General features: G+C 37.0%; 1 protein-coding gene across 1 annotated transcript in view; it reads left to right on the forward strand.

The window, feature by feature from the left end:
* LOC134663213 (dynein axonemal heavy chain 8) overlaps nt 1–25813 on the forward strand; it is a 62365-nt gene extending 36552 nt beyond the window's left edge. The window contains exons 58-91 of the mRNA XM_063519601.1: nt 173–373; nt 693–833; nt 1318–1422; nt 2216–2400; nt 2520–2653; nt 2852–2983; nt 3683–3885; nt 4164–4278; nt 4569–4745; nt 5010–5177; nt 5264–5364; nt 9478–9676; nt 10231–10442; nt 10828–10966; nt 11079–11263; nt 11960–12086; nt 12502–12637; nt 12847–13064; nt 14106–14348; nt 14424–14559; nt 14820–14973; nt 15232–15351; nt 15461–15521; nt 17854–18033; nt 19060–19172; nt 19291–19376; nt 20987–21248; nt 21777–22016; nt 22364–22531; nt 23284–23425; nt 23748–23937; nt 24256–24377; nt 24643–24804; nt 25359–25813. Of these exons, the coding sequence (XP_063375671.1) occupies nt 173–373; nt 693–833; nt 1318–1422; nt 2216–2400; nt 2520–2653; nt 2852–2983; nt 3683–3885; nt 4164–4278; nt 4569–4745; nt 5010–5177; nt 5264–5364; nt 9478–9676; nt 10231–10442; nt 10828–10966; nt 11079–11263; nt 11960–12086; nt 12502–12637; nt 12847–13064; nt 14106–14348; nt 14424–14559; nt 14820–14973; nt 15232–15351; nt 15461–15521; nt 17854–18033; nt 19060–19172; nt 19291–19376; nt 20987–21248; nt 21777–22016; nt 22364–22531; nt 23284–23425; nt 23748–23937; nt 24256–24377; nt 24643–24804; nt 25359–25484 (5383 nt within the window). The 3' untranslated portion in view covers nt 25485–25813. The remainder of the gene's footprint in view (nt 1–172; nt 374–692; nt 834–1317; nt 1423–2215; nt 2401–2519; nt 2654–2851; nt 2984–3682; nt 3886–4163; nt 4279–4568; nt 4746–5009; nt 5178–5263; nt 5365–9477; nt 9677–10230; nt 10443–10827; nt 10967–11078; nt 11264–11959; nt 12087–12501; nt 12638–12846; nt 13065–14105; nt 14349–14423; nt 14560–14819; nt 14974–15231; nt 15352–15460; nt 15522–17853; nt 18034–19059; nt 19173–19290; nt 19377–20986; nt 21249–21776; nt 22017–22363; nt 22532–23283; nt 23426–23747; nt 23938–24255; nt 24378–24642; nt 24805–25358) is intronic.
* The last annotated feature ends 180 nt before the right edge of the window (nt 25814–25993 follow it).

The raw sequence follows: 25993 nt of genomic DNA on the forward strand, positions 1-25993 counted from the left end.
TGTGAACACTCTGAACTCTTACTTTAGACCTACATTACACTAACCCATTTCTTTGGAATACTCAAGTATAATGTAGCAATAATGTTATAGGATCACCATCACCAACGATTAAAAAATAAACCTCATAGCGTATACCATATAGTTACAGAAACATACATATTGCATATTACAGATTCACAACATTCGACGATAAAGACTGGTTTGTACAGAACTTTTGGAAAACTGCAACTAGGGAATTGCCAGAATATGTGGCCGACTTTCCCGAAGGGAACACATATTTCGTCAACTTCCTGCGGGAGCCTGCCGATCCCACCGGAGATGAAGACGAAGAGTTCAGTTTTGAAGCGCCCAAGGTTTACGAAGAATTGCCGTCGTTAGTTTTTTTTATTGTATTATATTCTAATGATGGGTATCGCATCGCAGTGCACGTGATACAGATGTAGTACATAATACTTTACCATCGCATTTTCCCGAAAACGTTCGTATTTGTCATGCTATGTCAGACAACCTCAGTACTTTTTGAACTGAAACTGGACATTTTGAAACTCTCTAAGTATGTCGCAGCGCAGGCGTTTCAAAATTAGGATTAAAGATAACAATAAAGTGACATTATTTCCTGATCAAAGTAATTAATAATTACGGCTTTTGTAAGTCGTGATTGTTGTTTATTACTATCCTCTATGTTGTTATAGATGGGAATTTGTTCTTATGAAGTTGGCAAGTTTCCAAGATCTATATAACGAACAAATTAGAGGATCTTCTTTGGATCTGGTGTTTTTCCTTGATGCGATGGTTCACTTATTTATAGTTTCGAGGATCATAAATACACCAAGGTATTTTCTCAATATCATCAATAACTGTAAACAACTTCACTATTTTCATAATCATGCCATTATTATAAGTCCTCATGTGTATCTTATCTAAATTAGAGTTGTCTTGCATTTTATGAGGGCCCATCGTGCAGAGGGCGTACTGGAGATAAAATTTTATGCTGTTTATTAGGCAGACATTTTTACACATTTTAGATTCCGTTAACTCTCAATATTCTTTATTAACATGGTGGTTGCTTTGTTTATATGTGTCCTATGGTATGGTGTGGGTTCCGCTTAGTGTACCGTGTACCCACTACATTTCATTAAATTGTCAAATGGGCCTATACTTGTGGGCTTCGGGGCATCATTAACCTGTGCGGTAAAGATACAAGTTGAATGAAAAACCATAATACTCGTATTCATAATTCTATGCTTAATTGTTTCTCTTAGTTTGTAATTTTTGTACAAATTGAAAGTTTAATTTTAATTTAATAATAATTTTTAGAGGGAACGCCCTTCTTGTGGGAGTTGGTGGGTCTGGCAAGCAAAGTTTGACGAAATTGGCTTCATTCATTGCAAATTTTTCATTCTATCAGATAACCTTAACCAGGTATGTTACCTACATTATAATTAAAATGTGAATTGTTAAAACAGGCCTCTTTCTGGTTGGTCGATACATATATAATTAAGTTCCCGCGATTTATGCAATAAAGCATGAGATTAGACGACTATCTAAACTATAATATCAGCAAAATGAAAGGTGCAGCAGCTACTCCGTAGTTAACTTTTGTGGAGCAACACTGTACAACAATAGATATCTAGGTTAGTTAGCTAATGTTGCAATGTTGCTCCACTTTAGTTAAGCTCTTACCGCCCAATGTACATTAGGATGTACACTCAGTTTCGATGGAATGTCAACCTTAATTAAAAACAAAGTAGGTACCTTTGTCATTTCATTTGTCTCGTAAAATTTTCGAACAAACGAAATTCAACCCAATTGAAAATAAAACAAGATTCAAACTTCCTTGGCTATACGCAGTGTGGATACATCTAAACTGACCGGGGTTGTAAAACTTCTCATTCACACGGTTTTCGAATAGTAATAGTAGAAAAAGCTACACCTTGATCCTCTGACTGATTATAACAAGAGCCAAATGTTGAAGTCTGTATATGTAGGTATATGCGTTATTAAAATTTTGCGATTGCTAAGTTTTGGTAGGTAGCAGCAGTGTGCAGCGTGTTTCAACTGAAAATTTTCATCGGACACATGCATTAGATACATACACTGATGGTATTTATACCATTGTAATTTGTGAGAATTTTATTTATCTTACTGGACTGGGAACGTTATATTATGGCCATCAATAATTTCATTTTACGTACCTATACTTCCATCATTTTAGATCATACAACGTGAGCAACTTTATGGACGACATTAAATATTTATATCGTGTCGCTGGTTTACAAGGAAAGGGCATTTCGTTCATATTTACTGATAATGACATAAAGGACGAACAGTTCTTAGAGTTCCTTAATAATATTCTGAGCTCAGGAGAAATTGCTAATCTGTTTGCAAAGGATGAAATGGGTAAATATTTTAAAACTTACTTTATTTCCTACTACCACTGCCACTTATTTCCTACATTGACTAGTAATCGAGATACAGAACAAAAATATTCTGCTTAATCGAACTGATATTTATTACAGATGAAATTTTAAACGATTTGACTCCCATCATGAAAAAATATGCACCAAGAAGAATTCCAGTGCCTGACGTGTTATATGAATATTTCATTATGAGATCTAGAGCTAATCTACACGTAGTGTTGTGCTTCTCTCCGGTAAGCATTCAAATTTATAATATTTGTCCAAAACTTACTTTATAAATTCTTAGAAGTATAGTGGTCAAACCAATTTGTCAGTCAGTAAGAACCAAGAAAACTATACTCATCCGTTTCTTTTGGGTGCTAGTACTAGTGTAAGACAAAGATGGTATGATTCTCTCTGTAGCTTTTAATGATGAATGTTTTTAATTTTAGGTGGGTGAGAAATTTAGAAGCAGAGCGATGAAGTTCCCTGGATTGATTTCTGGATCAGTGATGGATTGGTTCCAGAAATGGCCAAAACAAGCGCTCATTGAAGTGGCTGACCATTTCCTGAGAGAGTTCCATGTTAGTTATGTCACAAAATACTTAATTCAAGTATCATAGGTAATCACTTTATCACTCAGAAGAAGTTGCTGCTATAGATTGGAGTTCAATAGATATTTGTTAAATTTTACAAGTTTTTATTGAACTTGCAATGTATGTATATGACACCGTAAGATTGTGAACGTGTTAATTTACAATCTAACGTCGCTTAAGGTGAGTTTACAGTGTTTTTTTATTTCCGTTAATTTCAAGGGTACATTTCTATGCTTAAATTAGGTTACCTTCTCAAAGACACCGGTATTCTAATTACAGATGTAGTGCATAATTGTTTTCCATCGTATTTTCACGGAAACGTACGAACGATTCTTGCTGTTTCAGTCAGTCTCGGTACAAAAAGTACTAGAATGCTTAGTTACCTAAATAGGTACCTATTTGTTACGTAGGGTAGACTTACAAGTATGTCGGTAGTTGCACATTTGGAAATAAACCAGTCTGCTATGGATCTCGATATTTTATTCATCGAACATTGGCGCAGCCGGTAGGATACACCAGCCAAGGTAGGCCGCACCGTACCACTTTGAAAGAGGCCAACGGGTATTTTTTCGCGTGTTAATAGTTTTGTTAAATTAAGAAATGAAACTATTGATAGCGATTGTTAGAAAAAACTTACTTTTCCCAATATTATCAATTATCATTAAATTGAACTACTTTTGAATGCAGGTCGTCTGTGCTCCAGAAACCAAAACTATGCTTATTGAGATTATGGGCATGGTTCAAGATGACGTAGCCGATGCGTGCGTTATGTACTATGACAGATTTAGAAGACAGGCACACGTTACTCCAAAATCATATTTATCGTTTTTGGAAGGCTACAAGGTGCTGTATAAAGAGAAGCACGAAAATATCGCAGAAATGGCTAGGAGGTTTGAGATTTTTTGGAATTTGATTTATTCTCAGAGTATAATTTGCCTCTTCCGTATTATTCAATAACTTTCCTCTTACTTGAACCATTTTCTCATTTATTAATACCTAAAATGCTTAATACTTATCATTTTATCTTACACAGTCGATATCATTAGTCAGTTCTAAAACTTTCGCTTTGAAAGATATGATGGAAACATTCGCTAGGCAGGCTGATGTCCTGTAGTCGCCAGTTCGAGTCTCGCCCGAAGTAGCTGATCAAATTATATTTTGATTACAGAATGACAACAGGTCTCGACAAACTGGTAGAAGCAGCTGCAAGCGTAGATATACTGAAGAAAGAATTGGAACTCAAAGGTATAGAGATTGAAGAAGCTACCGCTAAAGCAGAGGAGGTAAATATGAATATGGCGTAGTTGTTACTTCTATTCTATTAACCTTATGATCAGAGGCCGGAGTTTACGTTTCGTGGCATTTTGAATTGACATAGACTTCTTATTTATCGACTTCCGATATGCAATATAATTCGATACAATAAACATTGCCGTCAGTTTGCCACACATACTTATGCGTCGAAATAGGTAATGAAATGACGATGGATAAGTCCATTTTCTAAACAACACCGGTAACAAATAACTAATCTGTTGAGGTTTTTTCAAATCATGATTGAGAGTGATTGCCATAGGTGCTACAAGCCGTAGCAGTTTCACAAGCGGCAGCCGAAGTAGTAAAAACAGAGGTGTTGGAAGTAAAAGATCGCGCCGTGAAGCTCGTGGCCGTAATAGCAGCAGAGACTGCCATCGCGGAAGAAAAACTTGCAGCCGCACGACCCGCGCTCGAAGCTGCCGAGGCTGCATTACTGGTAATTCCGAGACCCTTAAATCTATCCTTTGGACGTGGTCTATTTTGACCATGGCTACTGTTTGCTAAAAGATGATACCACGGCCTCCAGTGCCTCAGGTTGGAATTAAATCAGCATATTCAGCTTCCGCGGTTGACGCCATAAACGCCCCTTTCGCTTCGCTTTCGCTTTTTCGCTTGCTACTTTGCAAACAATGTTATGCAAGTTAGGCTGGCTATATTGCCGTTTGCCGTATTGCAGAGAAATATCAATCTTGTTTTACAGACTATTAATGCCGGTGACATTGCTACTGTAAGAAAACTGGGCAAACCACCGTTCCTCATCACACTTATTATGGACGCAGTAATTATACTGTTCAGAAAGAAAATTGATCCTATCAAGCCAGATCCTGAGAAAAACTTTTTGTCTGCCTCTTGGGCTGAATCATTGAAGGTAACGTTGCCGATACAACTTCCCATTCCTTAACATTATCGCAACGTAATAAGTTCCTCTATCTCATTTATTATTTGTGTGTGTAGGTCATGGCTGATTCAAGATTTTTGAATAACTTGAAATTTTACCCAAAAGATGAAATCAATGCTGAAATGGTGGACTTGTTGCAACCATATTTCCAATACCCGTAAGTTGCTGTTTTAATCAAAATCATAATAAACTCGGACCATTGTCTCTTCGACTGATAATGAATGAATAACTTTCAACTATCCAAGAGATCGGGGCATTTAATTGCATTTTATTATTATTTGTATCTCTTACAAAGTCTCGGGTATATACATCCCCGGTTATTTGATAGGCGTGAGTGGGGATACAGATCCAATACGTAGAGGCCGTTTGGAGAAGTTTGCTGTTATGTACGGTGTTGAATTTTGCCTGGTCAAAAGATTGGGCTATTGCTGACAAGTCCGGACACCTGCCATAACAATGTCAGTACACGTTATTGAGGCAGGTGGTGAGTCGCCGTGAGAGTCAGGATGGCGGGTGTATGTAAACAAAAATAAACAAAAAGCATACCATATTTTAGTACCTAATTTGTACTATTTGGTACCTCATATACAAAAATTAGTACCTCACGGTATTTAAAGTTATCAGCAAAAAACGTTACACCCGCCAACCTGACAGTCAGAATGGCGGGTGTATTTTATTACGCTATGATCCCGCGATTATTGATAAATTCTATAAAAGCCAAATTTTAGTACCTTTTTAGTACTTTCATATTCAATTATAAATTGAGCCATTTTATTTGTGGTTTCCGAGTTATACTCATTTTACATTTTGCATTGCTATTAAAAAAATTCAGGCGCTTTAATTTTTCACCGTATTGATATCGTTTTTAAGAAAAAACGCTACGCTACAACTATTTTTATTACGCCAGGATTTAGTACCTTTCATGATTAATCTGTTACCCTTTCACGGGTAATCTGTTAGGTTCAATTAACTATGAAAATTACGTCTTACAAATGGCCAGGCGCCATGTCAAAGGATTCTTCCTAAGAAGAAATTCCGCTCTTCGTTGTGCATGTAATTGTGTACATAATACCTACTCTTAAGTAGGTACATGGTGATTAATCAAATAAGAAGAGTGGAGATCGAGGGGGGGAGGCCTTTGCCCAGCAGTGGGACACTGTAATTGTATAGGCTTATAATAATAAAAATAATAGGCCCATCTAGTGCGCGGCAAGTCCCCACCTGCCTCGATAACTTGTGAACACATTGTTATGGCAGGTGTCCGTACGTCTTTGTAATAACCCAGTCTCATAGTCCACCCAAACTTCAATCCATAGATCGGTATACTGTTCTCTTTTTCTACAATAGTCCCAATGCCTCTGTCTATTGTTGCACCTGTGAACGGGTTCCAGCAGGCGTTCTACATGACATAAAAGCTCTCCAAGGGGCCTCTACGTGTTGGATCTGTGTCCCCACGCAAGCCTATCAAAAAACCGGGATTATAGGCCCGTGATATCCAAGGAGATACAAAATAATAATATTTATAATAATACACTAACTATCCGTCCTGAGCAATTTCTATTTCGTTAATGTCTGCCCTATTATTGGGCACATTAATGTGCAATTGTTTTACAAGGGGCAAAGTTGTTGTTTAATATCCTCGTGCTAATATTGATACACGAGTAAGTGAAAGTTTCAAAAATAGAACCATGAGCGTAGCGCGTGGTTCTAAAGTACAGGAATCTTGAAAGTAGCGAGGGTTTCAACTACAACGCATGAGGCTTAAAAAAACTTTGCTACCAAATGAAACACAATTTCTTTCCACACCAACGCGAGGAAAATACTTAAACAATTTGAAATCAAATTAAATAAACGAATGCTGTAATTATTAGTGGCTTTTGTTCACTAAGTATTATACATTAATTAAATTTACAGAAATAGGCATGCACGTCATGCTCGGCGTTTTGGCACTTTTATATGCAATTATGATTATGGTAAGTCAGGATTATGATAATCATATTGATCATATGACCAGTCGATAGAGTGTGTGCAGAAGAGTCGTGGAATGTAAGGCATATTTATACGAGTATAAATATTTTTTTCATTTTTATTTTCAAGGCAGCCCATACATTTCACGACTCTTCTCTTTCCGCACAGACTCTATTAATCTTTACAAGAAATTATAATTTTCACACTCGACTTAAAATAATAATTATTGTTGAACTTTTTTAAGGATGCACATGTTTAGCGGTATTTTTTTAACACCATTTCATGATAAAAACAAAGGTGTGTTACTAGTAGATTGTTAACCAAGGGATGAAAGGCACTCATTTCTGCCGAGGTAGTTTGGTGCTCGAACGCAGTGAGAGCGCCAATAGTCCGAGGCTGATATGATGCCTTTCACTCGAGTTAAACACTCTACTTTTCATTTCGAATACGAGGAAAGTAAAATACGTGTTTTATTAAAACATGACTAAGTATAAAATTATATATTAAATCTTGAGGGTACTTATTACAATTACCTCACAATTTAGGCAAAAGTATCGTTATTTATGGAATGGGGAGTTAAATATCAGAATGAAAATTGTATAACAAATCCATTTAAACTCAAATTTCAATTGCTTATCGTTAAAATTTTAACATAGTCTTATTTGCAACTTAACGTAACATGCTCTACGTAGTACGTAGTGCAGAAACGTATCATCAACACCTTTTAGAACAACGTTCTATCAGAGCATAAGAAATATATTTCCATCCATTTTGATCCTGATTTCGGTTTTAAGTTTCGTTATTTAGATTTACTTATTTCCATCCGCTCTAAAGGAAAATTAAAGACACAAAAGGCGCTAATAGGGTTCAGTAATGAAATTTATAATGGTACATTACGAAAATCTTGCACAAACACGGCTTGCACGTTTTTATTTAGATAAAATAACGACATTTGAAAAAGTAGTCGATATAAAACAGTCAAACACCGATAGGTTATTAATCTAATATCTATACTTAATATACCTCCCTGGCAACGGAAATGCACTTATTTTTTGGCCAACCTGTATACCTAGCTAGTGTGAATCATTAAGTTGACGAAGAAGAAAGTTTGTCAAGGAAATGCTTGCGCAGCATAGGTACGCTTGAATGTGAATTTGGTCTGCGCTTACCTGATAGAGAGTGGGAGAACGTTCCAAAGTCTGATAGCCTATGCCTGTACATGTACCTACATACTATGCCTTAAACAGTTTTTTGAAAAAAAAAACACTATAGCCTAGTTCGGACTATATTAGTCGAGTGGCGAGTATTTTAGTTGACTAAAATCGGTCAGCTAAACTAAAATCGTTCGCACTACAGATGAGGCCACAATGAAGAGCGGAATTTCTTAGGAAGAATCCTTTGACATGGCGCCTGGCCATTTGTAAGACGTAATTTTCATAGTTAATTGAACCTAACAGATTAACCGTGAAAGGGTAACAGATTAATCATGAAAGGTACTAAATCCTGGCGTAATAAAAATAGTTGTAGCGTAGCGTTTTTTCTTAAAAACGATATCGATACGGTGAAAAATTAAAGCGCCTGAATTTTTTTAATAGCAATGCAAAGTGTAAAATGAGTATAACTCGGAAACCACAAATAAAATGGCTCAATTTATAATTGAATATGAAAGTACTAAAAAGGTACTAAAATTTGGCTTTTATAGAATTTATCAATAATCGCGGGATCATAGCATAATAAAATACACCCGCCATTCTGACTGTCAGGTTGGCGGGTGTAACGTTTTTTGCTGATAACTTTAAATACCGTGAGGTACTAATTTTTTTATATGAGGTACCAAATAGTACAAATTAGGTACTAAAATATGGTATGCTTTTTGTTTAATTTTATTAACATACACCCGCCATTCTGACTCTCACGAGTCGCCGCTGAGTAGATGGGCGACGTTTTAATAAGGTTACCATATAATTGGGTAACCAAATTGATTGGGTTACCGAATTGATAGACTTGCCTAGAGAGGGCTATTCTGGTCCTTTGACGGAGGTAACGGACTGATCGGACCGGAGTAAAATGGAATTCCACTCTTACTCGTATTCAGTGGAAGCACTTGTATCCATTTCACCATTGCGATTTAAGCGGACTCCGGACGGAGCCTGTTCCGCTCACAGAGGAAGTAATGTGACGCTATACGCAGCGTACGGTATCAACGAGAGACCGAGTCCTTAGTAAAGCGATAACTATGCGATACGATGCGATGTTTATGCGATAACTAATTTTGTGTATAACTTTTTTATGATTTTTTCAGTCAGTACACGTTTGAAGCGGCTAAAGTTGCTTGCGGCAACGTTGCTGGTTTAATTTCGTGGACTATTGCCATGGCTCAGTTTTACTCTGTGAACAAAGACGTCTTACCCTTAAAAGCTAATTTGGCTGTAATGCAGGGGAAATACCAAGCTGCAAAGAGAGAGCTCGACACCGCAGAGGCTCTATTAGCAGCGAAGGAGGTACTATCATTATCACTGTTATTTTGCGGGCCTTCAAAATTCATCCATTTCGCTGGGACTTGTCCGTACTCCGTACACTTATAGTATATTAGCGCGAGAGAGACGCACGCGCGAATTAAATTATAAATCATTCATTCATATTCATAATTTTTGGAAGGCTACAAGGCTACTGCTATTTAACTATACCTCACGCGTCGAATGTTGATCCCTATTACTTAAACCCACCTAAAAGAAATTTGAAGGAACTGCCATAGGGACCATCATTTAACGCGACAAGTATAACTGACATGACATCATTCAGATATCGTTTTGATGTCAGGCGCAAATTCGAATTGGCCTGATGTTCACAGACTGGATTTAGATTGACCCACCGTGTACAAAAATATTTTATTCAATCTTCCACCCATTGCACACTCTTATGAAACATTTACTGGATAAAATGTTATGTGTGCTATTATGTTCTGTTTAATCACAAAAGCATCATTTTATCATACGAGTATCTATGATATCAATATGGAGTACGGATGTAAATGTGACACCTTTTTAAAATACAGCGTGAGTTAGCTGGTGTCCAGCGGCAATTCGATGAAGCTATGACATTGAAGCAAGCCGTGTTGGACGACGCTGCCAAATGCCAGGAGAAGATGGACGTGGCTACCTGCCTGATCAATGGGCTGAGCGGAGAGAGGGTCCGGTGGACTGAACAGTCCGCTCTGTTCAAGTCGGAAATTGAGCGGCTCATTGGAGATATAGTTCTCTTATGCGGGTTTGTGCTATTTTACTTGAGTAATCATGTTAAAAATAAATAGGCGTACTGTGAAACAGTATAAAACGTAGAAATTAATAAATAAATGATTAAATATTGGACATTCTTACACAAATTGACTAAGGCCCACAGTTAGCTCAATAAAGCTTGTGTTGTACTACTCAAACAACGATACATATCATAAATATCATAATTATCTATTATAAATACATAAGTACATAGGAAAACCCAGGAATTAAAATCAAAATATCTGTGCTCAAAATACAACGGCTTCATAGGCAGGGTCACTGCCCACTAGGCCAGACTGGTCGTCAAAAGTTATGTACTCGAGTTACAAAAAAAAACACAAATGAATATGTAATCGCAATTTATATTTGATTTACAGATTTTTGTCGTACTCGGGTCCATTCAATCAAGAGTTTCGACAACTTTTAATAAGGAATTGGTTGAACGAGTTGATTAGAAGAAAAATACCCGTATCTATTAATTTAAACATTACGGAACAACTCACAGATACTGCTACGGTAAGATTTTATACAATTTAATGAAATCTATTATATTAGATATACCGTTTTTGAAGTTAATTTTTTACGTATACCTTTTTAAGAGTTAAGTACAATGTGCTTTCCTTGACAGATTGGCGAATGGAACTTATGCGGTCTGCCAACGGATGATTTATCAATTCAAAATGGCATAATCGTCACAAAGGCGGCGCGCTTTCCTTTACTGATTGACCCGCAAACTCAGGGAAAGAACTGGATCAAAAATATGGAAAAATTCAACGATCTCATTGTCACGACGCTTAATCATAAGTATTTCAGGTGCGCCAAAAATAATATTTTCACCTCAGCAGCTCGAACAAGGGTACTTTGCTACTTAATAACAGTGAGCAAAATCGCATTTTGCTCACTGAGTGAGACAAAATGAGCAAAATGCGATTTTGCTCACTGTTTTTAAGTAGCAAAGTACCCTTGTTCGAGCTGCTGAGGTGAAAATTTAATTGTTGGTATATCTTAAGAATCTTAAGAAAACATGAGAATAGAGGTAAGTGATGAAGAAGGAATACATTTTTCGGGTTCTCTAATATGTTCACACTGCTGAGGTGAAAAGTTTTGTGAACTACACGAGATCAAAGTTATTTACATCTCGCGCGCTTTTGAGTCCCTTACTACGCTCAAGATTCTAAATTAGATACATAGTATAGAATCTTTCGCTTGCACGGGACTCAAAATAAGCACTCGAAGAAATATCAAACTTTGATCTCTTGTTGTACAAATAACTATTTCTGGAAGTTCCGGAACCGTTGAATGAGGGAGTTAGAAATCGAAAAAATAACAGATTTTGTTACTTACTTACGTTTAACGTTAGATCCCACTTTCGTCAATAATGATTTTTTACAGTTTATGTCTAATGTCTAATTTGTCGATTTTATACATCTTCTCTAAACAAACTTGCCAATTAATATGATGTAAGTATACATACCTAATACACAAAAAAAAATGATACAAATATTTTAGGAACCACGTAGAAGATTGCGTATCATTGGGAAGACCAATGTTGATTGAAGATGTTGCAGAAGAACTGGATCCAGCTTTAGATAACATTCTTGAAAAAAATTACATCAAAATAGGTTCATCTTATAAGGTGAGAGGAAAATTATATTAATGTCCTATTAACGATAGCTTCAGAGTGCATTTATGTGAGCGCGATTAACCTACCGATTTACATTTATGATATCGATTGATACATTGATTTGGTTACAATTATATGGGATCGTTGAATCCATCCATCTTCAATTATCTTTTACAGTTTTTTCCTGACGTACTTTGTCGAGTATCTTTAAGTTTCTCAAACCATTTTTCATTTGAAGTGACTGTTTATGAGCTAAGTATAACGAGTTAAAATTGTTACCTACATGTAGTAGAATATACACTGTCGGGTTTTTGTTTTAAATTTACTTGTTAGTTAAAATTGTTACATGTAATAATAATATAATACACTGTCGGGTTTTTTAATGTTTTAAATTTTCTTGTTAGTAATAAATTAAAACTTGATTTAGGTAAAACTAGGAGACAAGGAGATAGACGTGACAGCCGGACATAAGATATACATCACGACAAAACTTCCTAACCCTGCCTACACTCCTGAAGTGTCAGCGAGAACCTCCATTATAGATTTCACTGTAACCATGCAAGGTAACTGACTGTTCATCACCTTGTATTTTTAGAAAAGGCGCACTTGCTTCACGTGGCTTTAGAACTCATTACCTATGTTATATGAAAATATAAACTCCATTTACCAATATGTGGTAAATGTAAACAGCCAATGGATATTAGCTAAGTCTCGTTTGGTATTGTAAATGAAGTCTATTTAGGAAAATATTTAATAAACTTAATTTATGTAGGTTTGGAGGACCAGCTACTAGGTCGAGTGATTTTAACTGAAAAGGCAGAAATGGAAGCAGAACGTACGCAGTTGATCATGGACGTGACTGCGAACAGGAGGAAAATGCAAGAGTTAGAGGCAAACCTCTTGCACAAACTGACCACTATTCAGGGATCATTGGTTGAAGATGTAACACTAATTCAAGTGCTCAATGTTACCAAGTCTACAGCTACTGAGGTAAATTACATTTTATTGTCTATCTATGTAGGTATTCTTTATTTTATTTATTACCTAGACACTCAACTGTTGCAGCTGTTGATAATGTTAGTATACAAATGTATTCACGAACAACAATAGTTACAATGTAAGCATAAAAATTAAAAACTGTATTGACTACAGTCTGTACATCGTTGCATCGCATTGGCATGTTATGTAGATGTAAAGCATTTGTTGCTGTATTGAAAATATTTATTGTGATCCTATTTAAGTTTGACATATATTATTGTTACTCCACTTTGGACTTCACGGGCCTATAAATCCCGGTATTTAGATAGGCTTGCGTGGGGATATAGATCCAACACGTAGAGCCCTTTGGAGAGCTTTAATATCATGTAGAACGCCAGCTGGGACCCGTTCCTAGGTGCAACAATAAACACCCATGAACCGGTCTCAGCAAGCATTGGAACTATTGTAGAAAAAGTGAACAGTATTCCGGTCTATGGATTGGAGTTTGGGTGGACAATGAGACTGGGTTATTGCAAAGATGTCGGACACCTGCCATAACACTGTTAGTACACGTTATCGAGGCAGGTGGTGACTCGCCGCTAACTAGATAGGCCCCTGAAACGGCCGTCGTAAAGACGACCAGGGACAACATCGGTGTGAGCAGCCCAGGGGTGTCGAGAGGTGTGCGCCGCTTTCTACCCAGTGGCTGTTAACAGCCACTGTGCCAACTCGCGTCTTATGTATCTTTCACTTCCACCCCTGGAGCATATAGCTCTTACGACTCCCCTCTGGACGGCCAATGAAGGTAAGCCAGAGCTGAGAGTCCTGCGGGTCCCCTTGGGGTCCACTCCGACCAACGAAGACACGCCGGAGACGGAGACCTTGACCGACTCTCTGGAGCACTCGGGTCCGTGGGGTCGTTACTCCCCAACAGCTCGCCACAAGCTGTCCTTATATTATTATTAATCTATTTATTTAAATAAAGAACAGTGATTATATTTATAGCTTGTAATCAATACATTAATATGCAATTATTATTCCTTATGATCCTAGGTAAAAGAAAAACTTGATATAGCAAAAGAGACTGAGATAAAAATAAACTTCGCTCGAGAAGAATTCCGGCCAGTGGCAACCCGAGGTTCCGTCTTGTATTTCCTTATATGCAACATGTCTCTTGTTTGCAATATGTATCAAACCTCGCTGGCTCAGTTCCTAGAACGATTTGATATATCCATGGAGAAATCGCAGCCTAGTCCTATAACGCAGAGAAGAATTGGGTTTATTATTGATTACCTGGTAATTTTTTTGTATGCTTTGTTAAGTAAGGTCAGTCCGTGAATCCATACTTCATATTTTGAATTGGTTTTACAGACATTTGACGTCTTCAAGTATATATCCAGAGGATTTTATGAAACGCATAAATATTTGTTTACGTTGCTGTTGACGCTCAAAATAGACATGCAAAGAGAATATGTATCATTTGTCGAGTTTCAGACACTCATAAAAGGTAATTCATTATGTCGATTTTTTTCTACCAAATATTATGAACACTCCATTATGTTATAAATATAACCTACTACTAACTTTTATTTACTTAGTAAAAAAAACTCCTCAAAATCGCTTTTTAATCATTTCTTTGCACGTACGGTGTGGAAAAATGTTACATTTAACCGGAATGGTTACGGTTTGGTTACCATTCCGGTTCTTTATATCCATTAACACTCTCCGTTGACGGTTTAAACAATAGCTTTTTAAATACTATCATAGGTGGCGCCGCGTTGGATCTCAATGCATGTCCTCCGAAGCCATTTAAGTGGATAACGGATATGTCATGGTTGAATTTAGTGTATCTCACTGGTCTACGTCAATTCACTAATATATTAAACCAAATCACGAACAACGAAAAAGGATGGAAAAATTGGTTAATATTTATTTTATTATGAGCTTCTACGTATAGTTTCGGTTCTTTTAAGTTATTAGGTAGACATTTAAGAAAGTGGTCCCAGTAGCCAAATGGGCTAGTCCAGATACCGATATTATGCGACTTACAAACAATTGTGGCCATGGAATTGAATCCTTGTGTTTACTATGCGGAAAAAATCCTTTTACCAGCAGCTTAGAAATTAAAACTTGTCAGTAAAGGCGTTAAATATCGTGATTGGTGATGTGTGTTAAACAGGTTCGATAAAGAGGCCCCTGAAGAAGAAACTTTGCCCGACGGGTATCATACACTAGATGTTTTCCGAAAGCTGTTAGTAGTGCGGTCCTGGAGCCCCGACAGGACTCTCGCCCAAAGTTTGTAAGTATTCTTTTAATCTACATAATAATTATCATGATTATATTATTTTATTAATCGACAATACATTACGTTTTGTCTAACTAATGCAAATATGTTTTTCCTATTTTAGAAAATATGTTGTATCTTCAATGGGTCAAAGATATTCAGAAGCTGTAATTGTTAATTACGAGGTATTTAAAAATTGTTATTTACGATACAAGTGCGGAAAAGAGGAAATTCGAAACGAGTGGCGATAAATTAAAACACGACCGAAGGGAGTGTTTTAAATCGACACGAGTTGCGAATTACCTATTCGCACGTGTATCGTACGTTTTACAGTACGTACATATGGCCCTTTAACCTTTCCCACGCCGTGTCAAACACAAAAGCTGTCACTCAGACGCCACATCATTGAAGTGTCAAAACTGAAGTTGAACTTTATGTATATGAACGTAGGTCGATGTTGCTCTGTGGTCTGTGACCGATTAATCGGTCTTTGGCGTTGAACCTACGGTGCGGATATATCGGCCATTGACGTCCAAAAGGTTAAACTTTTGACATCGCACGAAAAGTGCTATTTTACGCACTTGTGCGGGAAAATAGGACCATATGTACTGTAAAGATCATTTCTAACGTGACACCAGATTATGTAAAATTTTTAGTCTCTGAAGTTCGGCAAGAAAGGGTATAGCCGGGTAAGCATGGCCAAACTGCCCTTAGCGAAAAACACAATTTCCTTTTACTGGATTATTAACCTATATATAAGTAGTGCTTTCACCAAATATTAAGCCTCAAATGCTTCAGATTTAAAAAAAAAATGCAAAAAAAGAAAAATCATTTTTATTTTATTACAGCCAAAGTACTAATCCGATTTCTTTGTAATTTGGGTATGTTGTATATACAATTAAGGTCGCTTTCTGAAAAAAATAATATTGAAGTATCTCTTAAAATAATAGTAAAAAATTGAGATGAAAAATTTCAGAAAAATAAAAAAAATACGTGCGAGATAGCGACAGTTACCAAATTTACATATTTTATGTAGAATTTAATAATGTTTAACATATATTTTTTTCAAAAATTAAAATCGGGATTAACAGTGTGAAAAACTCGAATTTGTAACATCCCATAATACTCTCTCTTCATACAAGCAAAGCTAAGTAGTCATAAACGAATGAAGTATATTGTGAACGCAGTCTTTACGAATTTGAATTTAGAATGTGACGTATTTTATTCATCAAAGGAACAGACATTTTTCAATCGTTAACGCTCTGTATAAAATTCGTGCCTGTTTTCCTGTTCCCGCGCTTTTTTTAGGGTTCCGTAGCCAAATGGCAAAAAACGTAACCCTTATAGATTCGTCATGTCTGTCTGTCTGTCTGTCCGTATGTCACAGCCACTTTTCTCCGAAACTATCAGAACTATACTGTTGAAACTTGGTAAGTAGATGTATTCTGTGAACCGCATTAAGATTTTCACACAAAAATAGAAAAAAAACAGTAAATTTTTGGGGTTCCCCATACTTCGAACTGAAACTCAAAAATTTTTTTTTCATCAAACCCATACGTGTGGGGTATCTATGGATAGGTCTTCAAAAATGATATTGAGGTTTCTAATATCATTTTTTTCTAAACTGAATAGTTTGCGCGAGAGACACTTCCAAAGTGGTAAAATGTGTGTGGCCCCCTGTAACTTCTAAAATAAGAGAATGATAAAACTAAAAAAAATATATGATGTACATTACCATGTAAACTTCCACCGAAAATTGGTTTGAACGAGATCTAGTAAGTAGTTTTTTTTTTATACGTCATAAATCGCCTAAATACGGAACCCTTCATGGGCGAGTCCGACTCGCACTTGGCCGCTTTTTAAATCTCTGAATGCCGTTCGCCCTAGCCGCATACAGCCACGGAGTTTAAGGTCCGCGCTCAGCGAAATAAGTCGCGTTCTAAATTCAAATTGCGTTGGGAATATAACTTTCTAGTATAACGTACAAGTTATTTTGTATGAAGAGAAGGTATTATGGGATGTTACAAATTCGAGTTTTTAACACTGTTAATCCCGATTTTAATTTTTGAAAAAAATATATGTTAAACATTATTAAATTCTACATGAAATATGTAAATTTGATAACTGTCGCTATCTCGCATGTATTTTTTTTATTTTTCTGAAAATTTTCATCTACATTTTTTACTATTATTTTAAGAGATAATTCAATATTAATTTTTTCAGAAAGCGACCTTAATTGTATATACAACATACCCAAATTACAAAGAAATCGGATTAGTAATTTGGCTGTAATAAAATAAAAATGATTTTTCTTTTTTTGCATTTTTTTTTTAAATCTGAAGCATTTGAGGCTTAATATTTGGTGAAAGCACTACATATACATAGGTTAATAATCCAGTAAAAGGAAATTGTTTTTTTCGCTAAGGGCAGTTTGGCCATGCTTACCCGGCTATACCCTTTTGGTCATTTGGTTTTGTAAAAACAACGTGATGCTGTAATGAAGTTCTACGATTTCAGCATATGGTTCTGGAATCTCGACCCCTGGTTCCATTGATAGGCTTTTTGGCGATGGGTTCAGACCCCACGCCGAACATTGAGGTAACAGCTAAGCGACTGGAGTGCGTCTGTTCCGCGATATCCATGGGCCAAGGACAGGAGGTTCATGCTAGGAAGTTGATTGATCGCGCCTTAAAGGAGGTAAACTTGACCTGTTGTTATGTAATTGCCAGTTAGGTACAATACATTTCAATTGTTAAGAGTCTGGGAGAGAGCGTTTCCATTTCATGCTCAGGTTGTATCAAACATTGAGCGTACTCGTAATGTCCCTAAATTTATCAAAGCTTATAGTATATGCCCTAAAGGTTGGAGCTCACCAAAGAGCTCGGCACCAGACCAGCGTGCAGCGCCGCCTCAACCCGACCCGCTCAGTATTCTTACTACGAAACTTCATACTGCAGCACACACCATATCGGCATCGGGACAGCATTGCCACAAGCTAAGCGGTGCGTTGACAACTCGCAGTAACGGCGCTTCCAACTGGTTATCATCGCGCTTGCGTCTCGCCATCGGCGCAGGATCGGCGCGATTACCGCCCGTGGTTTCCGCCTATCGCTGTCATGCGCTGTCGCCCCGACCCGCTGCAAGCGCGATGTTAAACAGCCGTAGTCGTGCCTACATGTGGGCCATTTTATTTAAAGTTGTCCCCTACACTTTTTTTTTAATTTGTGAATTTCTAATTTCTATGTTATTTCTACTCAGAATCACGAGCTCTTTCTATCCTAATAGGAGAAAAAAAGTGTCCCAAGGTTTTTTCCCATTGCGTTACCATTTTTCATAGACTTTGTATGGCGGTTTCGGAATGGAAAGATCGAAAAATGTATGGAAATCTTGGGACACTTTTTCTCTCCTATTAAGATTAAAAGAGCTCATGATTCTGAGTAGAAATAAAATAAAAAATCCAATTAAAAAAAAAGTGTAGGGGACAACTTTAAATAAAATGGCCCATGTCTGAGGCGTTGAGTTTGCTCCGTTACGTGCTTGACGAATGGTAATGGCTAGTTGACGTCAGGGCATGAATTGGTGCGCCGCTGGTCTGGTGCCGAGCTTTTTGGTGTGCTCCAATCTTTAAACATCATTTTAGTATAGATGCGCCGGGCAGCCGGCACCCACGAGTGCCAAACCCGTGGACCAATATTTTTTAAAGACACTTATGTATTATTTCAGGGAATGTGGGTTTTATTACAAAACTGCCATTTGGGCCTGGAATACATGGTAGAAGTTATGGAGCAGTTTGCCGAGTTAGAAAAGGAACCGGAGAAGGTTAATGAGATTTTCAGGTATTTATTTTATAAATAAATATTAATTATGAAATATTTAGTAAAAACCTTACTTTTATGTTTGTAAAATACTGTAAAAGGATGCTATGATATTTATTTATTTGTTGTACATTTTCAGATTGTGGATTACCACTGAAGTTCATCCCAAGTTTCCGATTACATTATTGCAAATGTCTATTAAATACACTTGCGAACCTCCATCAGGTACGTTTCGTTAAGTAGAGGGTCACTGATGCTGATGTTGATCCGAAATTACTTATATCGTTCTTATTCATTACTAATACAGTAATTTTATACATTTAGCGTTTGCGTCAAATCCATTAGTTCTGATTTTTTGCAGACTTATTTATGATGTTGATCCAATGAATAATCCAAGTTGTGACCTCGAGCGCCGAACGCAACTTTGTCAAAAATCGAAAAAACCGCGAAAATTTCGGTTTTTTTTAGTTTTGGGCGATTCCAACCCTAAAGGACTAGTTTTTGATAGTACCTTCCTTAGACGTTTTTAAAGAAGGCTAAATTTTGTACAATACGAGATTAGAACTGTTTCTGTAGATTGAACAGTTTCCGAGATAAAGGATTTCAAAATTTGGATTCTTTTGAAATTGAGCTCGTAAGCTAAGTGAGTGCAGTGAGTATGCACTTTTGACTCGGGCGATGCCGCTTGGCACGATTGTTCCTAAGGTCAAACAAAGCTGATTTGGCCCAGTAGCTACGAGATCGTACCGTGCCTATCCCCCAAAAAGGGAGGGGAAAGGGTCGGATTCCCAGGTCCAATCTTAGCTATATTTCTTCCTGCTCTTAGCAACTAGTGCAAGTTATATATGATTTTCATATAATTTAGGGCTTCCTTATTCTATAAAGTATCACTTCAAAGCAGGCATTCATACATTTTTTTGTAAAAATATGAAGCGGATTGAGTGACGATTTCCATAGAAATGTAATTATGGCCAAAGTCAAAAGTTAAAAATCTTTAAAAAAACACTTGGCGTTTTAAAAGTATGAATATAATGTTTTCATCCCTAAATTATATGAAAATGATATATAACGTGCCCTAGCTCCTAAGAGTAGGAAGAAATATAGCAAAGATTGGACCTGGGCATCCGACCTTTGCCCTCCCTTTTTGGGCGGTAGGCACGGTACGATCTCGTAGCTTTTGGGCCAAATCAGCTTTGTTTGACCTTAGGAACAATCGTGCCAAGCGGCATCGCCTGAGTCAAAAGTGCATACTCATTGCACAAACTTAGCTTACGAGCTCAATTTCAAAAGAATCCAAATTTTGAAATCCTTTATCTCGGAAACTGTTCAATCTACAGAAACAGTTCTAATCTCGTATTGTACAAAATTTAGCCTTCTTTAAAAACGTCTAAGGAAGGTACTATCAAAAACTAGTCCTTTAGGGTTGGAATCGCCCAAAACTAAAAAAAAGCTTACGAGCTCAATTTAAAAAAGAATCTAAATTTTGAAAGCCTTTATGTCGGAAACTGTTCAATCTACAGAGACAGTTCTAATCTTGTATTGTAGCAAATTTAGTTAAAAACATCTAAGGAAGGTACTATCAAAATCTAAAAGAAAACCGAAATTTTCGCGGTTTTTTTCGATTTTTGACAAAGTGGCGTTCGGCGCTCGAGGTCACAAACTTGGATTATTAATTGGGCCAACATCATAAATAACTCTGCGAAAAATCAGAACTACCGGATTTGACACAGAAGAGCCGCATTACAAAATTCTAAAATTTTACTGGATTATACAAGGTCTTTGTTAATTTCTTCGACCATACCCAACAAAGATTTTATTTTAATTTCTCCTAACAGGTATCAAGGCCGGTCTAATGAGAACATATGACTCTATGAGTCAGGATTTCCTCGACTACAGTGACAGCCCCTACTATTTGCCCTTAATCTACACCATATCGTTCTTACATACCGTAGTGCAAGAGAGACGTAAATTCGGCCCCCTCGGTTGGAACATACCTTATGAGTTCAATTCAGCGGATTGGTTGGCATCTTGCATGTTTGTACAAAATCACTTAGATGGGTTGGAACAAGGCGAATATATTAGTTGGACAACAGTGCGGTAAGTGTAGAACAAACGATTACTTTTTGATTATGCTACTATGGAGTGATTATGATTATTATAAAAAGTTTACTCTTGTCTTGTTTTGTCTTGTTTGTCTTGTCTTGTTGTGTCTTGTTTTTGTCTTGTTTGTTTCTCTTGCAAATTAAATCCCAGTATGGAGTTACCGTAAGGCGCGAGTAGGGTCCAACCTGAAATAAGCGGCAGATTCCTGCAGCCAACCTGCCTCCACACGTATTGGCTCGCCTTTCCTGTGGGTTAAGACAGTGAAGCCGAGAGGGTAATGCAGGTGCTGGGCATCCCTGCGTTTCCTTAATTCCGTCCCAGGCGGTGTTAAGTCTGGAGAGGTCATTGTCTCTCCGATTTGCACCATAAATCGTCTGCAATAGACGCAAAGGCCAATTGACTCTTGTCAGTTATTATTTATGATTTTTATGAAACAGAGATGTCGAGTGACTCACTTATTTTTTTACAGGCAAAATTTATTCTTCATTTTAAGGAGTTACTATTTAATGTAAAATATTTTAGGTATATGGTATCAGCGGTGCAATATGGCGGTCGAGTGACTGACGACTATGACAATCGTCTCCTTGTTACCTTCTGCCGCGTCTGGTTCACCGACCAACTCTTCACTGAAGATTTCCAGTTCTACAAGGGCTATGGAATCATGAAGTTTAAGAATATTCCGGAATACCTCGAGGAGATTGAAAAGATGAAGACGGTTGATCCGCCCCAAGCATATGGACTGCATACAAACGCTGATATTACGTAATTATGACTTAGTGTGAGGCCTGAGTCACTGAGTGGACGCTCGAAGCGGAGCGTTCGGCGGGGCGTGCAGCGTGGCGTCGGGCTCACAAGTGATGTGAGCAGCGTGCACGCCGCACGCCCCGCCCCGCTGCATGCCCAACTCGAGCGTCCACTCAGGCGTTACACTTAGGCTTCCATCCAGCGGAGGGAAGCGAGTGGAGAAGAGAGAGTATTTTCTGCTGGCGTGTTTTTTAGTAACCGCTAAAAGTTGATTTTTAGACCTGTAATTTTAATGTACCTATTTTACGTTAGAAGTTTTTGCTTCACATATCTTACTAATATTTTATTGAATGCAATCATTATAGTTACCAACGAAGCAAGACTCAGAATCTCCTGGATACAATTTTGTCTATTCAACCCAAAGAATCGGGTGGCGGTGGCGGGGAATCCCGGGAAGCATCAGTGTACAGACAATCCAAAGAAATGCTGGAAAAGATTCCCCCGAATTTCGATCCTTTCCAAGTAAAAGAAAGGTATCTGTGCCGATTTTATCTGATACTTTACGTTCTTTCCTCAGTCCATATTTTTGTATGTACCTATCTTTTACAGTTCGAACATTGCTGCCCAGTGAAACCTTTTTTTTTACACTAACGTTAGGAAAATACTAGCTGTTGTTAGCTAATTTAAATGCTATTATACAGGGTGCTTCCTGTAACAGGAGCAATAAATTAAACTGTAGGCTGTACTCCTCAAACTGACCAACATTTGTTCAACAACTTTTGAAAACAACTCATGTTTCGATTTTTATTACACTTTAAAGTTTATTCTAAGACGCAATGTATTGCAAATTTTGTTATGATTAAAGCGTGACAAGCAACGTCAAACACACCGATGTCAGCGTACATTGAAGGCAATATTTATTTTGTATGAAAAAGAGGAAGTCTAAATTTTTAAAAGTTGCTGAACAAATGTTGGTCAGTTTGAGGAGTACAGCCTTTAGTTTAATTTATTGCTCCTGTTACAGGAAGCACTCTGTATATTTATCATACAAAAATAATGACTTAAAAGAGTTAAAAGTCCATCCTGCCTGCTAACGTTACTTTGCCCGCCTATTCCAAATAAGTACCTAACAAAGAAGTTCAGAGTGTGGTCAAATAATTGACATACTTTATTTACAACTTTCCATTCTGGGTTTAGTGAAAATATTTCTTATTAAACACTTTTTTACTAGCCAAAATGCTGAATTCTATTTTCGTGATAATTTGATAAAAACGTTGTTTCACAGGTTAAGGATAATGGGCCAGTATAATTCAATGGTCATTTTCCTTCGACAAGAAATCGACCGAATGCAAAAAGTTATCGGCTTGGTGCGAACTACTTTAAAAGATTTACTCCTGGCTATTGACGGCACTATTATTATGAATGAGGTAAAATAGTATGTCACATTTTATGTCATTTATACTTAATTCAATTTAAAACAAGAGGTTAGCTGTCATTTTTTTTTTATTTCAAAAAAGAAACTGAAGTTCAAGTTTTATAAAACATAATTATGTATGTACGTATATATACTTTCATTCATGATACCGATATGGTTATTTCTTATGTTAACAGTGTCCTTTAACATTGAAAGTTAAAGACTTTTTGTTGTCTGCCTTCACCGCAGTAACCCTATATTATGTGTGTCTCTCTGTTATATTAAGGTTGTGCAATAAAGAGGATTTGTATTGTATTGTAACCCTATTTGCTCAGGCGCTGCGCAATTCTCTAGACAGCATTTACGACGCGAAGGTGCCAGTGATCTGGCTGAGAAGTTCATGGTCGTCGTCCACTCTCGGTTTCTGGTTTACGGAGTTTTTGGAGCGCAACATTCAGTTCTCGGCTTGGTGCTTCGTAGCAAGGCCGAACTCTTTTTGGATGACTGGATTCTTCAATCCGCAAGGTTTGAAAATGAATAAAGGCGCAGAGCTTAATGCAGATAGCGCCACAATCGTTTAAATAAACATATAGGTGTGTCGTTAAGTAGATATGCCGAGTCCAAAGAAAGATCACTTCTGCGGATTTCTAACCTCATTGTTTTATATGCCCACAGCACAGGACGCACGTTTTACACGTTTATATACATCGGGTGCAGACAATTTAATATTTATTTTCATATTTGGATGCTCTTATAATGATAATAAACTTTAAATTGCTGGAAGTGGAGGTCATTTATCTACTAGGTAAAATAGTGTGATGTAAAGTTTTAATTGTTTAACAGGCTTTCTTACGGCGATGAGACAAGAAGTGACTAGGGCCCACAAAGGTTGGGCTTTGGACATGGTCGCTCTGCATAACGATGTCACCAAGTTTATTTTAGAAGATGTGAAAGCTCCTCCACCTGTAAGTAATATTTTTAATTGGTTGATACTCAATGTTTATCTCTTTTATATTAATAAAAGAGATAAGCATTGTCAGGACACCATAACTTAACAATTATGTTTAGTTATGGTGTCCTGACTCAGCAATTCGATTTAACTCGTACTCGTAGTAGGTACTGTTCTAATTTTTATATAGGTAGTAAAACTTTTGACTGAAAACCAAACTTTAATACCTTAGCGCTGATCTGTGCTTTAATTTTATTTAATATGGGGCGTTCGTCTTTTAGGAAGGTGTGTATGTCCACGGCCTGTTTCTAGACGGGGCGAGCTGGGACCGACGGAATCTCCGTCTTTGTGAGTCTACGCTCAAAGTTCTCTACACAGCCCTGCCAGTAACACATGTATATGCGATTAATTCTACTGCCCCAAAGGACCCCAAATTATATACGGTAAGCAGCTCTAATATAGTTAATAAGTTTTCAATGCATTTTTCAAGTACAATTGCACATTACATAATTATACTTCTAGAGTCCGTGAAAGGATAGGTAATAGGTATGTTATTAACTTAAAAAGGTTAGGTTTAAATGAATTAAAACCTTGCTTTCTAACTAGATAGCGTTGAATAACTTTATGTCCATACCTATTTGTATTTGTGAATCTGGGGGATTTACTTATACGGTCACATTGTGTATGACTTTATCATTTTCCTTTGTAATCTAATACCTTTAAACGATCAATTCTTGTTTATATATATATATTTCGGGGATCTCGGAAACGGCTCTAACGATTTCATTGAAATTTGCTATATGGGGGTTTTTGGGGGCGAAAAATCGATCTAGCTAGGTCTTATCTCTGGGAAAACGCGCATTTTCGAGTTTTTTTTATGTTTTCCAAGCGAAGCTCGGTCACCCAGATATTAAGTATTTATTAAGGAAAGATGATGCCGAACGAATATTTAGGCGGCCATAAGGTTTTGCATTACATTTTCCCGTGCATATTACAGTGTCCCGTATACAAGAAGCCAGTACGTACCGGACTGACATTCATCACGCCACTATGGCTGCCGACGATCAAAAACCCCGACCACTGGGTACTACGCGGAGTTGCCATACTGTGTGATATTAAATAAACAACAGACGCGTCTGGTAAAACACATTGCCCTACTGAAATACAGTATTCCTGTCAGCCTCGCTTCTCACGAAAACCACAAAAATTAAGGAAGAAATGCTGAATGTCATTTTTGCTTATTTTTTTGTAAGAGCCCCATAAATATGGGTGGCCTATCTGTAAGAAAGGTACATGTAATGAAATAAAGATATATTATGAGAATTTTACCCTTTTGAAATGATATTGTAATAATAATTTATGCGGCTCTTAATAAGGTTGTAGAAACGGTAATGGAAACTGTTCATTTTATATAATTTATACGTTTTGATAAATAATATTGTCAGAATTATTTCGAATTGTTTTATTTTGATAGGAATGAAGCCATATGTATATAATCATTTAAATTCTTTACAAATGTTGTTTACTGAAAAGTTATTAGTATTACAAATCAATACTGTACACGGTATGTAGTAAATATTACATAACAATTGGATCAGTTAGATTGTTTGACAGGTTCTTATTTATCTATTG

This window comes from Cydia amplana, chromosome 4, assembly GCF_948474715.1.
Source record: "Cydia amplana chromosome 4, ilCydAmpl1.1, whole genome shotgun sequence".
Taxonomy (NCBI): Eukaryota; Metazoa; Arthropoda; class Insecta; order Lepidoptera; family Tortricidae; genus Cydia; species Cydia amplana.